We start from the raw sequence: 22,687 nt of genomic DNA, 5'->3' as shown, positions 1-22,687 counted from the left end.
CCAAAAGCATTCTAGTGTAACAAGAATTAATAGTCCCATGTGAATATCAGTCTAAACTAAAGAAATGTCCCTGTAAACATCAAAAATTTGATTGTTGGTGTTTAAATATACTTTAACCCTATAGTTTATAAGTGTTCTTGATAAAAGTCAGGATGACACCTTCTGAGAAAGTATTTTAAGTCCTACTGTCTGCATTATAGAAAAAAAAAACACCAAATTATTAAAATAGTCTTTTTCTTTGGCATATTGTATAACTTTCTCACTTCATACCTATTTTAGAACAGTTTTTTAAAAATTGCAAAACTAATGCTTATGTTCAAAATGAAGAAAATGAAGGCACCCACAAAGTGGAATCATCTATGACCCAAATACCCATAAACACTTAGCTTTTAATCGTTAGTTATTATTCTCTGGTAGACCAAACTTTTTAAAAAAAAGTTTAAAATAATAGGGGCGCCTGGATGGCTCAGCCAGTTGGGCATCTGACTCTTGATCTTAGCTCAGGTCTGATCTGAGGATTGTGAGTTCAAGCCCTGCAGTGGGCTCTACGCTGGGTATGAAGCCTACTTTAAAAAAATTTTTTTTAAGTTTAAAATAATAAATACCAGCTCAAGAGTATAGGCAAAAGGAAGGTCATGTATTACTAATATCAGAATACAGAGTTATCTCATGGTATTACAAGGCAGGCATCAGAAGGGATAGAATCAGGAGCTATTAGGAATCAAGAAGGCTACCACTCATTGTATGTGTATCCTTCTCTCAATGCTTGATCTGTCATTTCTTTCTCTTAGCAGATCAGTTTTCCAGTATATATGCTGGAAGATGACTGCCCTGAACTCCATTCAGTAGACCAGGATTTCCTAACCTCAGTTTTAAATTTTATTGGGAGATAATCCAATGGCACCCACTGTGTTTGGGGCCTGCCTCTGATACAGACAGCTGGAACTCTGGGGCAGGGCCTTATGGTGGAACCATGGCTGCTATGTCTCCCCCAGGGGGTGTGGAAAGAGCAGTGCTCAGATACTGGTGAAAGAGTGAGGCAAATGCCTCAAAGTGTCTACTCCTTCTGTTTTATGGCTTGTAAATAGAGTTGACATATTAAACTCGTACTTTTTATCAAGTATCAACAATTTTTCCATATTGTCTCCAGAAGCATAGTCTTCTTAGCTCACCTTCTGGATAGTATTTCACATGGATATAATTTACCACCCAAAACGCCAATAATATGGACAATGATTATCTGCTTTTCGACTACTAAATTTTCCCAGTTTTTTCTTTTTTTAAAGAAATGTTTTGCATTTTTATTTAAATTTGTTGATCCTCTTCTTTGATTTCTTTGAACACTTCTAGACTTAAGATTCGGTAAATATTTGATTGTTTTCTCCTAGCTTATCTGTAATCACATTCATTCATTAAGCAAATGCTGACCCTCTACTGTGTGCCAAGAACAATTGTAGGTGCTGGGGATCCACAGCCAACAAAACCTGACAGTCCCCACACTCTCAGAGCTTATGTCCTAGTGGGAGGATATAGACAAAATGTGAATACACATATAATGTCAGGCAGTGAGGTGCAGAAAAATAAAACAGGATGAAGGGGATAGAGAGTGATGATGTCGGGGGCGGGGCGCCGTTGTTTTGGAAAGCATGTAAGGGAAGGCCTCTGTGAGCACAGAGCTGAGTTAAGGAGTGAGGCCTGAGGATATCTGGCAGAAGACCATTGAAAACCGAGGACAAGCAAGTGTAAAAGCTCTGGGGTGGGAGAGCACTTGGCACATTTAAAGAAGAAAGCTGTCACGGTGCCTAGGGCAGGGCAAGTGGGGGGAGAGGGGTAAATCTGGGAAAGTAGCCAGAGGCCCAGCCCTGTTTTTTGCAGGGTTTTGAGTAAGCAACGTTTATATGGGAGTGTGTGTTAGGATGTGAGACTCTCAAATTGCTAATCACTTGTCTTTATACCCTTCATCGAGCAATCTTTCCTTGTCCATTGTTTATGCCTTTCTCCTACCTTTTAAGAATTTATTCTCCCTCTCCCTCCCCTAGCTTGGGCTCTCTCTCACTCTGTCTCAAATAAATAAAATCTTAAAAAAAAAAAAATTAGGCTCTTTTGTTTTCTGTTCTCTTTCATTGCTTCATCTCTCTCTCTTGCAGGTATCTCATTTTTTTAAAAGATTTTTGAGAGAGAGTGAGAGAGAGAGCATGAGAGGAGATAGGGTCAGAAGGAGAAGCAGACTCCCCGCTGAGCAGGGAGCCTGATGTGGGACTTGATCCCAGGACTCTGGGATCATGACCTGAGCTGAGGGCAGTCACCTAACCAACTGAGCCACCCAGGTGCCCTCAAGTTTCTCATTTTTAATGATTGTTTTTGTAATGTGTAAATATCTGATAAGGTTTCTCTTTTTTTTTTTTTTGGACGATTGTCTTTGACATTCTTACCTGTTTATTCTCCTAGATGGCATTTAAAATAATTTCTGGGTTTGTAGTAAATATACCATTGGTATGTTATTGTAATTACATTCTGTATAAATTCCTTTGAGGAATGTTGACATTTTTATTTAGTGTTCTCACTAAAGAACAAATTTATAACATGTAAAAATTTAAATATTGGATCATGCCTGGTTTTTATTTTCTTTGATAAAAGATGTACAATTTTGAATTGACTGGTTATGGTGCTCATCTGGGTAGGGAGGCTATTTCATTCAGTTAAAATATTTAATTCTTACTGTGTGTCAGGCACTTTAGGCATTGAATCTAGAAATGAAGGCTTAGTACTGGAATTTCAGCTAGTTGGCAGGAGTTCAGAATTTATTTTTGGTGTAGGGCAGAATTCTGTGAAAGAAATCACATTGTCCTCCTCCCCTTCGCCTAAAGGAATAATTTCTCAAAAGTGCCCTGTAGATAGAATAAAAATAACAGTTGGCAGACCTTTTTATAAGACCTCTTCCTATATGCTAGCTAGAAAACTTGAAGTGGCTATTAATTTCTCAGTTAACACTTTATTTTCCCCACTAAAGTAATAATTAGTCCAAGTTTTACCCATTGGCAGTCCTATAAATCTACCTTTAAAATCTGAAACCCTTAAACTTCTCTATTTTCCTCTGTCTCCATTTTATCTATGGCTAACTCTCTAGTCCAAACCACTATTATCTTTCACTTGGACTATCACTATTGCTTTGTAACTGTTCTCTCTGCTTTTCTCTTGCCCACATTTACAAGGCATTTTCCATACCGTAGCCATGGTGATCTTTTAAAAAATGTTTTTACTGAAGTTATCAAAGCTTAAAAAATAGTGTAATTAATTGATGTGCTCTTCACTCTCCTTCAGGAATTCTCAAACTGGCCACTCTCCTGTTACTATGTTGTTTTGTGTATAAATATTTCAGTATAGGGGTGCCTGGCTGGCTCAGTCAGTTGAGCATGTGACTCTTGATCTCAGGGTTGTGAGTTTGAGCTCTGTGTTGGGTGTAAAGATTACTTAAAAATAAAATCTTAAAAAAATATATTTCAGTATAATTATAAAAGATAGGGCTTCTTTAGAAAAAACTATAGCCACATGATGGTTGCACAGCTCTGAATATACTGAAAACCACTGAAATGTACACTTTAAATGGGTGAATTATATGGTATGTGAATTATATCTCAACAGAGCTGTTAAAAAACATTGCTACAATAACATCCTGTTAGTAACAATTTTACAAAACCATCAAATAGCCATAGTTCACATTTCCCCCTATTACCCTTCTAAATTTTTTTTTTTTTTTTTTTTTTACACTTTGACGGTTTTAAACATAAGTCAGATCATGTTCCTCTTTTTCTTAAAACCCTGCAGTGGCTTTTCATCATATTTAAAATAACCTAAAGCCCTGTATTGACTCACAGAGTTCTGACCTACAAAGCCCTGACATGATGTGGCTTCTGGCTTCTATCTCTCATGCCCAGTAAATTGTTTTTAGTGTTCCATCCTGGAATGCCCTTCCCCTATATTTTCTCAAGACCAGATCCTTCCTTTCAATTTAAACACCTTTTCCTCAGAAAGGCCTACCCTGATCAGTTGCCCAGTCTCCAGTCTGAAGTGGTACCCTAGTCATTCTGTATCACATCATTCACTTAAAAAGTATCAGCATAACATGGTTTATTATCTGCCATGTAATTTTTTAAAAAGATTTATTTATTTTAGAGAGCTGGGTGTGAGGTGGGGAGGGAGAGAGAGAATCTAAAGCAGACTCCCCGCTGAGCACAGAGCCTGATGCAGGGCTTGATCCTGAGATCATTGCAGGGCTGAGATCGTGACCTGGGCCAAAATCCAGAACCAGATGCCTAGTTGAGCCACCCAGGTGCACCTCTGCCATGTAATTTTTATTGATTTACTATCTTTTTCTCTCTTCCCATGCTACCCTGCCCCCCCCCCCCAATTTTTTCTGTCATGTTCACTGTTGAATCCCCAGTGCCTAAAATATTAGTTGGTACATAGTAGATCCTCATTAGGAGAAATTCATACAAAAAGCTGCCTAACACCACAGCCAGTGTTTGGTATTTATAAAAAGGTTATTTGATCAGCTATCAAAAAGAATGAAGTCTTGCCATTTGCAACATCATGAATGGAACTAGAATGTATTACGCTAAATGAAATAAGTCAGAAAGACAAATATGATTTCACTCATATGTGGCATTTAAGAAACAAAACAGATGAACATAGGGGAAAGGAAGGAAAAATAAAAGATAAAAACAGAGGGAGGCAAACTATAAGAGACTCTTAACTATAGAGAACAAACAGGGCTGCTGGAAGGGAGGTTGACAGGGAAATGGGCTAAATGTGTGATGGGCATTAAGGAGGGCACTTGTGATGAGAGCCCTCCTAAAACCAATACTACACTATATGTTAACTAACTTGAATTTAAATTTACAAAAAAATAAGTTTATTTGATAGAATATATTACCTTAAACTGAGTTCCAGTTAGGTGTGTTACTTTGAAAGTGCCATTTTCTACTCCCAGGTTAGGAGAGTACTTTTTTTTTTTTTTTTTTTTTTTTTTGCTAGCTTGCTTCCTATAGTGGCCTGCTCACTTCAGAACTCAAAAAAGTAACTTTAACAAATTCTGTTCTTGCTTGGCAAAACATAGAGTGCTCGCATGTATAACGTTGCAAAAGTTCCCATAATGCCTTACTGGTTTCATTCTCCATTATCACTTTTTTCTTTTGTCCTCATTTGTGGACCATCATGCTCTTAGCTTGTGAGCTTTCTCTGCTACCTGTTCTCTGGTGAAGCAGCTTAAGAGTGGCCATGGTAGGCCAAATAATGGCTGCCTTAAAGATGTGATTAGTTAAGTATCTTGAGATAGGGAGATAATCCTGAGCTATCCAGGTGGGCCCCATGTAATCACAGTTGTCCTTACTGGGAGGATGGCAGTTATGGTTGGAGTGATGTGCTTTGAGGATGGGACCACAAAATCAACAGGTGGCTTCCAGAAACTAGATAGGGGCGAGGAAATAGATTGTCCTCTAGAGCCTCCAGAAAGGGTGAGACCCCATCTACACCTTGATTTTGGCTCCAGTGAAACTGATTTTGGACTTCTGAGCTCCCCAACTATGAAAGAATTCATTTGTACTGTTTGAAGCCACTAAGTTTATGGTACTTTGCTATAGCAGCCATGGGAAGCTAATGCAATGATTTTAAAATAAGACGACTTGAAGGATCACAGAACTTGTACAGAGTGTTCTGAAGTTAATCTTGCCTGCTGGCTTAATAGTTAGCTGCCAAAATGGGGGCCAGAAAGAGTTGAGATGGCAGCTTCAGGTGGGTAACTTGGGAGGAGAAGAAAAAACTGTGGTTGTTGGAATAATTAAAGAATATTATATGCTCTAATAGCATCTGTTTTATATACAATTAAGCTCTTGATTTCTTTCTTTGTTTTTACACAGATCAGAAACCCCTTGACCTTGCCCAGGGTGCTGAAATGAAACACATTCTTATCGGTAATAAAGTATGTAGTAACGGATTACTTGCATATGATCCTTTTTAGAAAAAGATTTTGAATTCTTGAAATATATAGATGGCATTTTTTATGAAAACATTTTTTTAACAGGTTGTCTACAAAGTGTTGAAACGATATGAAGGCCCTCTCTGGAAGGTAGGCTGGGATTATTTTATTTATAAAACTGGAAAGAATTCTCAGGTGCTCCGTTTTTGTTAAAATAATTTAAAGGGTGCCTGATGGCTCAGTCAGTTGGGTGTCTGCCTTAGGCTTGGATCATGGTCCCAGGGTCCTGGGATGGAGTCCAGCATCAGGCTCCCTGCTCAACAGGAGTCTGCTTCTCCCTCTGCCCCTCCCCCCGCTTGTGCCCTCGCTCTTGCTTGCTCTCACTCGCTCACTCTTTCACTCGCTCGCTCACGCTCTTGCTCTCATGCTCGCTCTCATAAAATTTTTTAAAAATTTAAAAATTATTTCTGACTTAATCTTTCTTGGATCTGACAACATTAACCATTTTCTGTAGTGCTGTACTTCATTAGGCTTCCATTTATTGTAGCAATTGGTGTCCTTCGTGTTGATGGTCTGACACTTTTAGGTGACAAGCTTATACAGAACAGAGTGGGAGAACATATTTTTTTCCTTAATCATAGAATTACAATGTTTTTGTTATGAATATTGAAGTAGGGAGGACTTATTAGGAAATTTAATACTTGAATTGTCACAGGGCACACACATAAAATCTGGTTCTAAAAATTTCTTTGCATCTTGGAGTTCAGTTATTTTCTAGAATTATTTTAGAGCATGCATTTTCTTTTGCACTTGCGAGCACTCCCTCTGTATATTTATGCACAAATATGTTTATATTGTATAAAATCAGAATACTCTTTATGTAGTGTTTCATTCCAGACTTTGAAGTCCACAATTGAAAATCTTCCCATAAATATCCCTGAACAATATTGTCAGAACTATAAACAGTTGGTGTTATTGGTCTTATTAGTATGGCATTTCTTCTATTCCTGTCCCTCTGTAGTGATAAAATGTTTTCATTACTACACTGAGTACCTTCATTCATGTTTGATACCTTAAAAAATTTTTTTTAAACTTTTAAAAAAATTTTATTTGATGGAACACAAGCAGGGGGAGCAACAGGCAGAGAGAGAGGGAGAACCAGGCTTCCCGCTGAGCAAGGAGCCCAATGCGGGGCTCGATCCCAGGACCCTGAGATCATGACCTGAGCCAAAGGCAGACTCTTAACCAACTGAGCCACCCAGGAGCCCCCATGTTTGATCATTTTTTAATGTTCAGTAGTACTATCTAGATGAAAGACAACAATAGAACTGTCATAACTTATTTTTTATCAGTCAGGTATTTGAATCTAGATGTGTCAGCTTGGAAAATCTTTGCCAATTTTTTCCTTAGAGTTCAAGATTTTTTGGCTGGAGGTTATTCTGGGTAGTGTTAGAACATGGAGTCCTTTCATGGTATAGGAAACAGTAAGTATTATCCTGATGCTTATTAAATTTCATTATCTAAATTTTGAAAGATTGAAAGTTTCACTTAACATCTTTTCCTTTTGTCTTGATAATTTAATATTTATTTTGAAGGCCTGATGCAGTCCGTAATATTTATCGCCAGGGATGCAAGCACCTAACTCAAGCAGTATGCACGGTAGGATGACACATGCATCTTTTGCTCAAACCATGAAATCAGTTTTGCAAGTGATTGACCAAAATTATTTTTATAAAACTGCCTTGTAAAATCTTGGGGGTAGGAGGCATTTGTGTATATTTTTACTTGAGAACAAGTAAAATTGTGGAATATCTGTTTTAAAAATAGAATCCACTTTTATTTCCACATGTTGTGGATGAGAGATAAGTTACCTGAAAACATAAAGAGCCTTAGACATTTTTGTACGTGTATGTGTGTATATTCACATGTGCATATGTATGTATACAGATGTATGTACGCCATACATATATCTGTGTACTTATACATGGGTAAATTGGGATAATGGAAGTTTTTCTGGTTTTAAAATTTAAAGCCTGCATCAAAATTGGGATTCTTGGGTTCTCTAGGTTCACTGTTTTTTACTGGTTACTTTTACTAACCAGGAGAAAAAAGGACTTTCTTCTCTTTAGAGATTAGTCTAAGACTGGAGCCTAGACATGCTTTCTTATTTCCTACTTCACATCCTTTAGAGTTGTCAACACGTTGTGGCAGTCCATCTGCTCTTTAGAGCATGGCACCTGCCTTTCTCAGGGCAAACACCCCCAGAAGACCAGGTGTTCCCCTTGGGGAGTCACAGACGTGGCCCATTCCCCAGCGGGACCACCTCATTACACAGCCGGCCCCTTCCGTGTCCTCCCACCCTGTGCTTCTTTCACAGTGGACCAGAGGGCCAGGGTCCTTTCTCTCCTCTCACCTGTGTCATCTTGTTTTCTCTCTCAGTGCAGTCCTGGCCATTCTCTTCTGTTCCCGCCGTAGACACATCTACTTAATGACAAGCTTTTTCCTCAGTTGGCCCTTTATCTCATTCTTGTCTGCCTTCAGTCAAAAAACAAACGAGTTGCTCCACTTGCCCTTTTAAAATTTCTTGCTCTTTAATCTCTGTGGAATTGGTTAGCTTCTGCTATGTTATCCCTCACCTTGTTTTATAATTTGTGTTTTTTCTGTAAACGTCTGCTTAAAGCTTACATTTATGAGTCACATATCAACACAAACTACTGAGCATTCACTGTAGGATGGCTATAAAGCACCCTGTTTACTTTGTAGTTTCTTAAGGTAGAAGCTTAGGTTATTGATTTGAGATCTTTTTTCCTAATATGAGTGTTTCAGCTATCAGTTTCTTAATTTTTTTCATTGTGCAGTTGCAGCCATCAGCACCATGCATCTCCAGAACTCTTTATCTTCCCAAACTAAAACTCTGTACCCTTCAGTCACTAGTTCCACTCCTTTCTATTCCCAGGCCCTGGCAGTCCCCATTCTACTTCCTGTTTCTAGGAATTTGACCTTACTAGGTACCTCAGATAAGTAGAAAGAGGCAATATTTGTCCTTCTGTAACTGGCTTATTTCAATTAGTATAATATCCTCAAGGTTCATCCATGTTACAGCATGTGTCAGAATTTCTTTCCTTTTTGAAAAAATTTAGTTGTAAAAAAGCACATAACATAAAATTTACTATTTTAACCATTTTTAAGGATACAATTCAGTAGCTTGAACTGTATTTACTTTGTTGTGCACCAGATCTGTGGAACTTTAATCTTGCAAAAGTGGAACTACATCCATTGAGCAACTAACTGCCTATTTCCCCAACCCCCAGTGCCTCTCAAACCATTGTTCTAACTTTTTGTTTCTATAAGTTTGACTACTTTAGATACCTCTTGCAAGTGGAATCGTACAGTATATGTCTTTTTATGACTGCCTTAGTTCATTTAGTCTGATATCCTCAAGATTCATCTGTGCTGTAATATGTGACAAGATTTCTTTTTTAAGGCTAAATAATATTCCATTGTAGGTATAAACCACATTTCTTTACACATTCGTCAGTGGGTATTTGAATTGCTTCCACCTCTTGGTGGTTGTAAATGATGCTGCAGTGAATGCAGATGTACAAATACCTCTTCAAGATCCTGCTTTCAGTTCTTTTGGATATAGACCTAGAAGTGGAATTGCTGAATGATGTGATAGTTCTATTTTTAACTTTTTGAGGAATTTCCCTGCTGTTCTCTAAAAGCAGCTGCCCCATTTTATGTTCACACCAACAGTGTGCAAGGGTTCTAATTTCACTTTCTCCATATCCTCATCAGCACTTCCTTTTTTTTTTTTTTAATGAACATCCTAATGAGTGTGAGGTGGTATCTAATTGCAGTGTGATTTGCATTTCTGTAATGACTAGTGATGTTGAGGATCTTCTCGTGCTTATTGGGTATCATATATTGTTTTTGGAGAAATAATCTCTTTAAGTCCTTTGCCCATTTTTTAACTGGCCTGTTTGGCTTTTTGTTGGTATTGCGTTGTAGGAATTCTTTGTATATTCTGGATATTAACCCTTATCAGTATATGATTTGCAAATATTTTCTCCCATTCTGTGGGTTGTCTTTACATTCTGTTGATAGTGCCCTTTGATAGAAGTTTTTAGTTTTGATACAGTCCAATTTATTTTTTCTTTTGTCACTTGTGCTTTTGGTGTTATGTCCAAGAAATCATTGCCAAGTCCACTGCTTTGAAGTTTTACCCTTATGTTTCCTTATGAATTTTGTAGTTTAAGCTCTGATATGTAGGAGAGATTTCTCCTGAGGCCTTTCTCTTTGGTTTGCAGATAGCTGCCTTCTTGCCGCTCTCTCATGGCTTTTCTTTGTGTGCAGGCATCCCTGGCTTCTCTTCCTCTTATTAAGGATACCAGTCTTACTGAATTAGGGCCCCACTCTTGCGACCTCATTTAATCTTAATTTCCTCTTTAAAGGCCCTATTTACAAAGAGTCTCATTGAGGGTTGAGGCTTCCACATATGAATTTGGGGAGGACACAGTTTAGTCCATAACAATCACTACAGTCACTCCAGCTCTCATACGGGTACTGTTTGCTTTGTATATGTTTCCATTCTTTTGCTTTCAGCCTATTTGTGTGTGTCAATCTAAAATAGGTCTCTTACAGAGAGCATGCAGTTGTATCTGGTATTTTTATCCAGTTTGACAACCTCTGCCTTGTGATAGGAATATTTAATGAGGGGCACCTGGCTGGCTTATTCAGTGGAGAGTGTGACTTTTGATCTAGGGGTTGCGAGTTTGAGCCCCATGTTGGGTATAGGGATTACTTAAAAGTAAAATCTTAAAGTGTTTAATGAATTTGTACTTAATGTTGTTATTGATATGGTTGGATTTCTGTCTGCCATTTTGCTGTTTCTATATTCATTTTGTTCTCTTCTACATAAGATACATATGTCTCATATACAATTTCCTTTTGTTTATATTTTACTATATTTTAAAGTTATTTCTTAGTGGTTGCTCTAGGTATTATAATATGCATCTTTATCACAAACTACTACTTCCTTCCATACTTACTATGCTTTAATACAGTTCTACTTCCTACCCTTTCCTTTGTGTTATTGTTATATATATCATGACTCTACGTGTTTAAAAACTCAGTGATACAGTGTTATAGCTATTGCTTTATACAATTTTATGTTTTAAAATATTTTTATTGAACTATAATTCATATCGTATGCAGTTCACCCACTTGAAATGATTTAGTAATTTTTTGTATGGTCAGAGACTTGGGCTGACCATGTGGAGACCACAATCCATTTTAGATCCATTTCCATAATTCTGCAAGGAAACTTCATACCCATTAGCAGTCATACCCCATTCCTGTCAGTACCACCCCCTTTTAACCCCTAGGCAGCCATTAATATCTGTCTCTATAAATTTGCCTATTCTGGACATTTCACATAAATGGAATCATATGATATGTGGCCTTTTTCTGGATTCTTTTGCTTAGCATAATGTTTTCAAGGTTCATCCATATCATGACATGTTGTTATTACTTCAGTCCTTTTATGGCTAAATAATAATCCATTGTATGGATAGACAGTACTTATTCATTCATCAGTTAATGAATATTTGGGTTGTTTTTACTTTTTGTCTCAGTGCATATTTGGGGTCATTTCCTTGTTCTGATATAGCTCCATTCCTTCCTTTATCCTCTATCCTATTATTGTCATATATATTACACCTCAGTATGTTACAAGCTCAACCAATTTTACAGTTGTGTAAATCACTTTAAATTATTTGAGAAGAGAAAATATATATTATATTAGAATTACCTATGCAATTAACTTGTCCAGTTCCCCCCACCCCCTTTGGTGTCACTTTCTTTTAGTCTAAAGAACTTTTTTTTTTTTTTTTACTCTTTTGTTAGGTATACCTAATGAATTGTCTGAGTCTTTTTTTATTTGGGGGTGTATTTTGCCTTCATTTTAGAACAATAGTTTTATAAGACAGAGAAATTTTCTTTCAGCACTTTAAATATGTCATCCCCTTACCTCTGTTCTTCATTGTTTTTGATGCAAAGTCAGCTGTTAATTTTACTGTGCTTTCCCTGTATTTGATGAGTCCTTTTTCTCATTACTTTCAGTATTTTCTGGTTTTGGCTGTCAATAGTTTAAGATGTGGCTAGGTATAAATCTCTCTGGATTTATTGTGCTGGAGTTTATTGAACTTCTTGAATGTGTAATATTTTCATTGAACTTGGGAAATTTTCACCCATTCTTTCTTTAAATATTTTTTTCAGTTTTCTCTCTCCTTTGTGACTTTGTTGGTACACATGATAATGCCCTGCCATGATTTTTTTTTCTTCCCTTCCATCTCAGATTATCTTGAGTGAATTTTTCATTATAGTTCTTGTAATTTTCACATCCAGAATTTCCATTTGGTTCTTTTTCATAACTTGCATCTTTTTATTGATATTTTCTATTTGATGGGTTATTATCATTATGCTTTCTTTTAGTTCTTTACATATGATTTACTTTAGTTTTTGAACATTTTTCTGAGAGCTTTTTAAATGTCTGGCTCATTTGCCAGTTTGTTGCTTGGCTGAATATATTTTCTGTGATGGCTTTTCCTGATTGTTGGCTACCAAGATTGCTGTTGTTTTGAGAAAGCCCTGGACTTGGAATTTTCAGGGCCGTATTCTAAATAAAGTCAGCCCCAGTATTTAAAGCTTGCCCCATCATGATACAATTTGCCACAGAGTAAGGAGGAGGGGGGAGTGGAGCAGACTCAGGCTAAAACAACATCCAGTGTTCTGAGAGATTCAGTAGATTTTTCTTGAATAAATGCTTTTCAATGTGTTGAATGTCTTTCATCAATTTTCAGTGTTGGGGAATGGTTGTTTTGATTGGGGTTGCATTAAATATATAGATTTACTTGGGGAGGATTGTTACTTTAACCACATCAAGACCTCTAAGCTATGAATATTGTATCTCTCCTTTATTGAAATCTTCTTTAATTTCCTTTTATAACGTCTTATAATTTTTTGTTAAACTTATGCTTATGTGTTTTTTTTTAAAGATTTTATTTATTTGAGAGAGAGAGAATGAAAGAGAGCACGAGAGGGAAGAGGGTCAGAGGGAGAAGCAGGCTCCCCGCTGAGCAGGGAGCCCGATGCGGGACTCGATCCCGGGACTCCAGGATCATGACCTGAGCCGAAGGCAGTCACTTAACCAACTGAGCCACCCAGGCGCCCTATGTGTTTATTTTTTAAAGCTATTATGATGGACTTGAAATTTTCATTTTCTGTTTTTTGTTGCTATTATATATAAATTTGTTTTGAGTCCTGTAGCCTTGCTAAATTCACTTAATAGTTTTGGTAGCTTTTTTTGCAGATTCCTCAGGGTCTCCTACATGCACAATCATGTTGTCTGCAAAAAAAGATCTATTTCTCTACAATTCATATGCCTTTGTTTTTTATCCTTTATTGTACTGGATAGGACCTCCAGTACAACTTTAAATAGAATTGGTGAGAGCCAGCATTCTTGTTTTGTTTGTGTTAGGTACAAAGCATTGAGCCTTTCATTATTGAGTTATTAGCTATAAGTTTTTCATAGATGCCCTTAATTTGCTTTAGGAAGTTATTTTCATTTCCTAATTTACTGAGAGCCCTTACCATGAGGATCTGTTGATTTTTATTAAATATTTTTTGCATATTATTGAAATGATCATAGGGTTTTACTCATTTTAATATGGTTAATTACACTGTTAGATCTTAGGGTGTTAATAAACCAGTCATATTGCTGGGATAAATTTCAGTTGGTCATGATACATTATTTTAATAAATTGTTTGCTAATATTTTGTTAAGGATTTTTTGCTTCTGTGCTCCTGATGGATACTGGTTTATATTTCTCTCTTGATATATTTGGTGTGGTTTTGGAATCTGAGAAATACTGGTCTCATATAATGAATTAGAAAATATTTCTTTTCAGTTTCTTGGAAGAGTTTTTGTAGGATTAAGTTTATTTGTTTCCTAAATGCTGATATAATTCATGGGCCAGAAGGTGGGGGGTTTTTTTTGTTTTTTGTTTTGTTTTTGTTTTTTTATGGGAAGGATAGTAATTACAAATTTGTTCAGTTGCTAAGGGCTAGTTCAAATTTTCTATTTCTTCTTGGGTTGGTGTTTGTAATTTTTGCCTTTCAAAAAATTTGTCCCTTTTCTTAGGTTATCAAACTTTTTGTTACTTATATTCCCTTACTATGTTTTTAATGTTTGTATGGTAGGTAGTGTTGTGCCCTCTTTTTTTTTTATATTGGTAATTTGTGTCTCTTTTTTTCTTCCCTAGATTAATCTGGCTAGCAGTTTATCAATTTTATTGATCTTTTCAAAGAAGTAGTTCTTGATTTTTTTTTTGAAATTTTTTTGTTTTTCTGTTTTCTATTTTTCTTTTTAAGAAATTTCTCTATGCTTTGGGTTTAATTTGCTTTTTTAATAGTTTCTCAAAGTCAAAGCTTATTGATTAAGGCCTATCTTCTTTACTAATACAGCCATTTAAAGCTATACTTTTACCTTTGTAACTGTTTTAGTTTCATGCTGCTAATTTTGGTATGTTTTCATTATAATGTTCAAAATATTGTCTAATTTCTACTAGAAACTAATAGAAATTTCTATTAATAGGAATGTTGTCTTTGAACCAATGAATACTTATAGGTGTGTTTAATTTCCAAGTAATGGGTTTTTATGATCTGTTTCTGATTTATAATTTAATTTCATTTTGGTCATTGAATGTATTCTATATGATTTTTGTCTTTTCAAATGTATTGAGACTTGCTTGATGGCTCTATGTATGGATTATCCCAGTAAACACACTTGAAAATAGTGTATATTTCGCTATTGTTGGGTTTAGAGTCCTATAAATATTCAGTCATGGTGGTTGATAGTGTTGCTCAGATCTGTATTCTTGCTGATTTTTGGCTAATTATATCAATTGTCGAGAGGGGTATCAAAATAACCAACTATGCTTGTGGAATTGTTCATTTCTCAGTTATTGAACACATACATACCAATGATGTCTTCCTGAATAATTGACCCTTTTCTTATTATATGGTAGCCCTCTTTATCTCTTGTAATATATTTACTTTTGAAATCTATTTTGCCTAATATTATACAACCACTCAGGCCTTCTTATGCTTACTGTTTGAATGGTATCTCTTTTTCTCTCCATTTCCTTTTAACCTGTATATCTTTCTTTTCTTTTTTTTTTTTTTAAAGATTCTATTTATTTGAGAGAAAGAATGAGAGAGAGAGAGAGCACATGAGAGGGGGGAGGGTCAGAGGGAGAAGCAGACTCCCTGCCGAGCAGGGAGCCTGATGCAGGACTCGATCCCGGGACTCCAGGATCATGACCTGAGCCGAAGGCAGTCGCCCAACCAACTGAGCCACCCAGGCGCCCTGTATATCTTTATTTTCTATCTGTGTAGATAGTATCTATTTGGGTCCTTATTAACCATTCTGAAAAATCTGCCTTTTAATTAGACTTCTTTTGAGAATATGTTCCAATTTCTTCTTCATACATCAGGTAATTTTGGATTGTATCCTTAATATTATGAATGTTAAGTCCTGGGGATTCTGGGTTCTGTTATTTTTCTCTGTTAAATGACCTGTTTTAGCAAGTTATTTTCTTGGCTGGGTTTAGGTTGTAAACTCTGTTTCTTGGGTGGCAGCTCTGGTCTGCATTTCGAAAGGTTGTATTTAAGAGACTGCTTTGAATCCTTTCTCAGCATCAATTAGACATGTGAACAGATCCCAAAACATAGTTCAGGGATCTCTTTTTCCCTTGGAGGATTACCCCCACTCTTTAGTATTTCTGGATCCCTGACTTTCCCTTATTAATTCTCAAAGACAGAAAGACTGGGTTTTTCCATGTGTGCCTGTGCTGCTTTCATGTCGCCCTGTGGACTGTATGTCCCAGTTGAAAAACCTTGGGGATGGGAACTTATTTGCATAGTTACTTATTTCCTTTCCTCCAAGAGCATGTGCATTCCCCATCAAAGTCTGTCAACTTTTGTTCACTCTCCAGTTCCTTAAGGCAGTTGCTTTTTTTTTTTTTTTTAAGATTTTATTCATCCATTTTGAGAGAGAGAGAGAGAGAGAGACTTTGAGTGTGCATGAGCAGGGGGAGGGGCAGAGGGACAGAAAGAATCCCAAGCAGACTCCACACCCAGTGCAGAGCTCAATCTCACAACCCCAAGATCACAACCCAAGCTGAAATCAAGAGTCAGACACCCAACCGACGCAGCCCCCCCCCACCCCCAGCAGTTGCTTTTTATAGTTGTTTTCTGCAAGGAGGAGGGTGGTACTCTTGTAGGGCCTTGAAGTAGAAGTCTATCTTTTTCCATTCCTTTTTTTTTTTAAGACTTTATTTATTAGAGTGCGAGCAAGAGAGCACAAGCAGAGGGAACAACAGAGGGAGAGGGAGAAGCAGACTCCCCACTGAGCAGGGTGCCCAATGTGGGGCTTGATCTCAGGACCCTGGGATCATGACCTGAGCCAAAGGCAGCCGCTTAACCGACTGAGCCACCCAGGCGCCCCTCTCTTTTTCCATTCTTAAATCCCCTCACTTTCCAAACTTATATTTCAGTGAGACACAATTTTTTATCCTTTTTTCCTTTCCCCCTTCTTTGTCAATCTCATATGTACTTATTCTTTTACACTCAGTTCAAATGTTTTGTACATTCAGCTCAAAAGGTTCTGGAGAATGGTATGAATAAGAAATTGGAGCTGTGGTGTTTAAAGAATTTTATAGCCCAAGTGCATGCTAAGTTATTAAACATAAAAGACAAAACTAAAACTACATACCTAATGAACTATTCGTATTTACTTTGAGTAACTACGAATATGAAAGCCAGATGTTAGCTGCAATGCATGTGATATTCCCAATGCATCAATTTTTTTTCCCAATTTTTACCAGTTGGTATTTTAAATGTTCACTTGGGTATAATTAAGCTATGTTAATACTGTTATGTGTTATATGTACTGTCAAATTATATCTATATATATCTCCTATTTTATGTGCATGAATGATACTGTCTTACTGACTTCTTTATATCCAAGGTAAAATCCACTGATAGCTGCCTCTTCTTTATTAAATGCTTCGATGACACTCTTCATGGCTTCAGGGTTCCTAAGAATAGCCTTCAACAGTCAAGAGAGGTAATTTTATGGATTCATTTATCTTTCATAAAACTTAACATTTAAAAACAAAAAATATAAGTTCAATTGAATATTAGCATCTAAAATCTTATTGACTACCTTTTTAATGGGGCAATTACATGAAGCTTGAAATTTGGCTTATGAATTAATTTCTTTATCAACATGTACCTGCAGATATTTTTTGTTCATAATTATCTTTATTATTTTGATTTTTATGAATCATTTTTGGAAAAAAATTCTGAATGATTATGTAGTCTGCCTCTTCATTTATAGGTACAGAAACTGAAGCCAGTAAGATTGAAGTGCTCTCTCAAGGTCACACAGCTTACAAGTGACAAAAGCTGGTTTCAGCTTAGGTGTTCTGATTTATTACAGTATAGCCTCAGTCTTCCTTTGTGGTAAATTGAACAGCAGCAGCAAGCAAGAAAATTGGGGTTTATGAGACAGAAATTCACAGTGCAGTTATTTAATGGAGACTCCATATTCCTTTAGATCAAAGGAGTATTTATAGACCTGTCTTGTTTTTTTGTAAATTGTGTAAGGGATTAAAAGAATCTATTTTCCAAAGTGGTTAACTTTGGCCCTGCAAAGAACCCTAAACGATCTAAATTTCTGACACTCTGACCGTATCATAAAGTGGTAAAATTTGACCTTGAGTAATGCTGTAAAAAATGAAGAGGAAGTAACACATATTTTTGGGGCAAATATTCTTTTTGTGAAATCACTGATATTTTAAAAACATTAGTAAAAGCTAAAGCATCAAGGCAATTGTTGGCTTTCTTATAACTTGATTACAAGTTAGTAAAATAGTATTTCTGGATATATTAGTATATAATAGCGTATCCAACAGTATTGAGAATCTATAATTTTAAGTGAAAAAATTTCCACCCATTACTCAGCTTTTATAATGTGTGTTTTAGTATTATTGAATATGTAAACTTACAGATGATATTTTTTAAAGTATTAGGAAATTTTTTATCCAGAAATGTCATGGACAAGAGACCTGCATCATTCTTTTGTTGTTGTTTGGTTTGGGTTTCTTTTGTTTTTTTTTTGAGCCTTTAATATTTTCTCCATGTAAATTTTATGCTTTCTAAATTGTTGCCATATTATCTCTTTTGAGTAAAAATGCATTTTACTTTTATTTAAATTCTTGGATTATTTCAGGACTGGCTGGAAGCAATAGAAGATCATTCTGCTTATAGCACTCACTACTGTTCCCAGGACCAGCTGACTGATGACGAAGAGGAAGATGCAATTTCAGCTGTAGACCTGAAGGAATCCTTAGAGGTATGTAGAAAAACCAAGCCTGACTTTTATAGCTAACTCTGTCACCAAGAATTTTTTAATGTGAGGTTTTGAAATTAAGAAATCTGACAGTGGAGATAATACTGCTGTTTATCCAGTAATATTTTATGCTATTTATAGTGTCTGTTATGATACTATCAAATGTCTCTGTAGATAATGCTGTAAAGATACTAGCCTGTACCCATATGTATCTTTTTTGGTTAAAATTTTTCCATTGCTGTAATCGGATTGTCATTCTGTTTGAAAACTGCCAGTAGGGGGAGCATGCAGAGCTTGACTTGCTGCCCTTTATGACTTCACTGCATATTTCAGAGTTTAAATAATGCAACCATAGTGATACCTTTCCTGGCTGGTAGTTTCATTTAAAACCGCTTGTAATCTGTAACTTCATTGATTAGAGGTAAGATAAAGCGTCAGTAATAAAAGGACAGGCTTTTATCTGAAGTGACATCAATGTCTTAGCCAAAGAGAAATATCAGCATGTGTTATTGAAATGAAATAGGTATTTTTTTCTGGGCATCAATTTTCTGGCCCTGCCTTTTAAATGGGAATTGGGTTTGGAAGAATTAGAACTACAAAAGGATGATGGAGTTTCACTCCAAATAATTATGTCAGGACATATCAATTTGCCTACTAAATTTAATCTTTTTTTTTAATTAAATGAATTAGATGCAGGATTTGAATGTTTCTAAATCAACAACTTTAATGAAGTTAAGTTTGCTAATACCTAAGGAGTTTTATTGATGTAAGGACCTGTAAACTTAAATCAGAAAGAGATTTTGGCTCTTTCGGTCCCTAATCCTACTTTATGATGGAACGTTAAAAAATTTGAGCTCTTCCATGTTTTGTTGAAGACATTGCCAGAATTTGACATTCGCTTTACCAGTGCTACTTCTATTTTTTTTTAAAGCCTAATGTGTAGTGTGACAACCAGAATCATAATTTTCAGACTGTGAACTTTGCAAAAGTATCAAACTGGGTAAAAAAGAAAGTTTACATATCTATGGCCAGAATCATGTTAAACAAGTAAAAAAAAAAAAAAAAAAAAAGCCCCAAAACTGTGCTAAAGATTTTAACTTTTAGTCAGGACTCCCTACGTGAAAAGAAGTCCTTTCCTATTTATCCTCAAAATAAGGTAAAGGATAAAACCTGGAAGGACTTACAAAGCATACCAATCTTTCCTAAGATTATGGTAATTTTAAGACATTTTTAGTGGAAGCTACAGGTAAAAGCGGACTAACTTGCATATCATTTAAAAAAAACTTTCTTGAAAAAAATGTTTCTTTGGCATAGTTATCAGTTTTTCATGTTATCAACTTCCACTATACCTTTTATTTTATTCACTTGAATATCATGCTCTTATGTTAACTTTAAAACCATGAAGTTTTTGCCTTCTAGATTTTTATAGCACCTGAAGTTGGGGAGAGTTACAGCAGTGTTTAGCCTTTCATGTTTTGCAGGTTACAAACATATTTCTGTCCAACAGGATTTGAATGCTAATTCTGTGAATCTTGACTCTATCTCAACTCCTGAAGTTTGGTCCAAAAAAAGGTTAAAATCTGAAATGAGGGCGCCTGGGTGGCTCCGTTGGTTAAGCGACTGCCTTTGGCTCAGGTCAAGATCCTGGAGTCCCGGGATCGAGTCCCACATCGGGCTCCCTGCTCGACGGGGGGTCTGCTTCTCCCTCTGACCCTCTTCCCTCTTGTGCTCTCTCTCTCTCATTCTCTCTCTCTCAAATAAATAAATCTTTAAAAAAAATAAAATCAAATGAGCTGTTAAGTTTGTTGAATTGTAGCTTGTGGTAGACTGGCTCCGGAATGCCTTTCATCATTGGATTCTTAAGTTGTAAGGGTGTTCTGGGACCTCTTTGTGAAACGAGATCTATTCTAGATGCTTATAGACTTTCTAAAGGAAATTAGGAACTCTAGGATTAAAATACTCTAAAGCCATCTGAATGGACATAAAACTAACCTTATTTCCTCAACATGGTTTTGGACAAGACATTATGAGGGAAAAATGTCCACACTGAAAAAGTGACCAGGTTATGTGATGTTTTTGGTCTCATTTTATCTTCACCCAAAGTGAGGACCTCCAAGAAATTGAAAACAGTATTTCTCTTATCTCTCTGTCACTGCCTTAAGGTTAGGTCTCCAGAGAGAAAAGCATAAGACAAATCATAGAAATACTGGCCTTATGGTTGTTGCCTTAATGACAACTTGAAAATATTTTAAATATAAAAATGGGGAGACAAATTCAAGCACAGTCTTGGTGTAGAAATGCTGTCCAATATGATAGCTACTAGACACATTTGGCTACTTAAATTAGAATTAAGAATTCAACTCCTTTTAACTCAGCACAGTTCCAGGTGCTCAATAGTCACATGTGGCTACCACTCTGGACAGTACAGTGTAGAATGCTTCTGTCGTTGTAGAACGTACTATGGGACAAAACTGGGATAGGCTCTTAGATTTGGGGTGGCACAAGGAAAGTGGGGGTTTCATTTGTTGACGATATCTCGATTCTGTAGGATCTGAACTCAGTGTTATAAGGATTTAATGAGCGGAAGATGCTAAATTGTGCTGATATGTGAGAATTGCCTTTTTCTCTCTATCCTTTCATTTAATTTTTTTATTTTGTGTAAATATCTGTTACAAAATAACACATTAAGAAGATTACGGAGCAGGGCCGTAATGATCCCCAGGTACCAAGAAGAATAAATGTGCTATGTATTGACTTAGACTGAGGGGAAATGGAATTGGGCTTGAGGTAGGAAGCCTTGGAGGTGAGACTTGGGGCATGAGTCCTTGCAATCCTGGCTGTTTTCTGTAAAGAGGAATGTCATCAGGGTTCTATAATCTCTAAAAAGTTTATGTACAATAAAATGAATGCGTTTTGTCCAATTTGACATGTTCTGACAAATGTATATACCCTTTGTAACCACCACTTCTCAAGATAGAGACATTTTGGGGCGACTGGTGGCTCAGATGGTTAGGCATCTGCCTTCGGCTCAGGTCATGATCCCAGGGTCATGGGATCGAGCCCCACATCGGGCTCCCTCTCCCTCTCCTGCCCCCCCCCCCCCGCTTGTGCTCTCTCGCTCTCTGTCAAATAAATAAAATCTTAAAAAAAAAATAAAGTAAGTTTCCATTAAAAAAGAAAAAAAGATACATTTTTATCACCTCAAATTTCCCTGGGGCCCCTTGCCAGGCAATGCACTTCACCTCCATCTCAGGCAATCACTGATCTGCTTTCTATCATTATAGGTGGTATCAGTTTTGTCTGTTCTAGAATTGTAATTGGAATCATACTGTATGTGCTCATTGGAACCTGTCTTCTTTCACTATGTTGTGTCAGTAGTTTGTCCCTTTTAATTGCTTGAGTAGAGGCAGTCTGCTTCTGTTCTTACCAAATGTAGATTGTCTATAGCAAATAGCCTGGAATTTGACCTCTCCCCTACCCTATTCAGTCCTTCCTAGCCCTTGATAATACATTTTTGAGCTGTTTTCCTTAAGCCAGGGATAATAAAGTGGTTTAACATCAGCTTAAACAAAACAGCAAATATCTGGGTAGGCAGAACTAGGAGCGGGAGGCCTGTGTTGTGAATGTGCTCAGCTGCTCACCTGGGTACCTCCTGCTCTCTGGGCCCTGAGTCTGTGGATACTCTGTTCTTGAATTCTGTGCCCAGACAACTTGGGTTTAAAATATCATCATGCTCGGGTATAAGGTCATTGCTTATAGTGGGATGCTGTTTATGTAGAATAAAAAAAAAAATTAAAACCTAAAAAGAATGTCTGACATAAGGTGAATGGCTTAGAAGTTAAGAATGGGACACGATGCTCGGCTCTGCAAAGATCTCCTGAACATTAACCTTCCTAAATAGATTTCTAGGTTTTCCTAATATAACCGATAGCTGCTAAGGGGAAATTATAGCAAATTAGATGATGTGTACATATTATTTGTATTAATGACCTCTTTTGTTCCTTTTGCCTTCAAAACCACACCAATCGTTTAGAACAGAAGACACATTATACCTAACTGTGAAACAATGTGTAGATCAAATCTTCTCCAGCTGACCTAATGTGTACCTTTTATTAAAACAAGTAAATCTCAATAAAAAATAAAAATAAAAAATGGAAAAAAAATAAATCCTCTACCAGGGAGGCTCTTTTTAGTAACTGTCAGGTAGATATGCTAAGGGAAGATGAATGGGATTC

General features: G+C 36.5%; 1 protein-coding gene across 8 annotated transcripts in view; it reads left to right on the top strand.

Moving 5' to 3' along the window:
- Positions 1 to 22,687, top strand: part of OSBPL1A (oxysterol binding protein like 1A) — a 223,603-nt gene that overhangs the window by 72,001 nt on the left and 128,915 nt on the right. For 7 of the 8 annotated variants that reach the window (XM_027576566.2, XM_027576564.2, XM_027576565.2 and 4 more), the window contains 6 exons: positions 5,916 to 5,977; positions 6,080 to 6,124; positions 7,385 to 7,458; positions 7,570 to 7,633; positions 17,067 to 17,165; positions 18,333 to 18,455. In XM_027576566.2, coding sequence (XP_027432367.1) covers positions 5,916 to 5,977; positions 6,080 to 6,124; positions 7,385 to 7,458; positions 7,570 to 7,633; positions 17,067 to 17,165; positions 18,333 to 18,455 — 467 coding nt within the window. Of the gene's footprint in view, positions 1 to 5,915; positions 5,978 to 6,079; positions 6,125 to 7,384; positions 7,459 to 7,569; positions 7,634 to 17,066; positions 17,166 to 18,332; positions 18,456 to 18,825; positions 18,874 to 22,687 lie in introns of those variants that run through there. The other variant, XM_027576571.2, reaches the window with a different exon arrangement.

The sequence above is a fragment of the Zalophus californianus genome, chromosome 14, assembly GCF_009762305.2.
Source record: "Zalophus californianus isolate mZalCal1 chromosome 14, mZalCal1.pri.v2, whole genome shotgun sequence".
Lineage (NCBI taxonomy): Eukaryota > Metazoa > Chordata > Mammalia > Carnivora > Otariidae > Zalophus > Zalophus californianus.
This window is presented reverse-complemented; position numbering and strand designations above follow the sequence as displayed.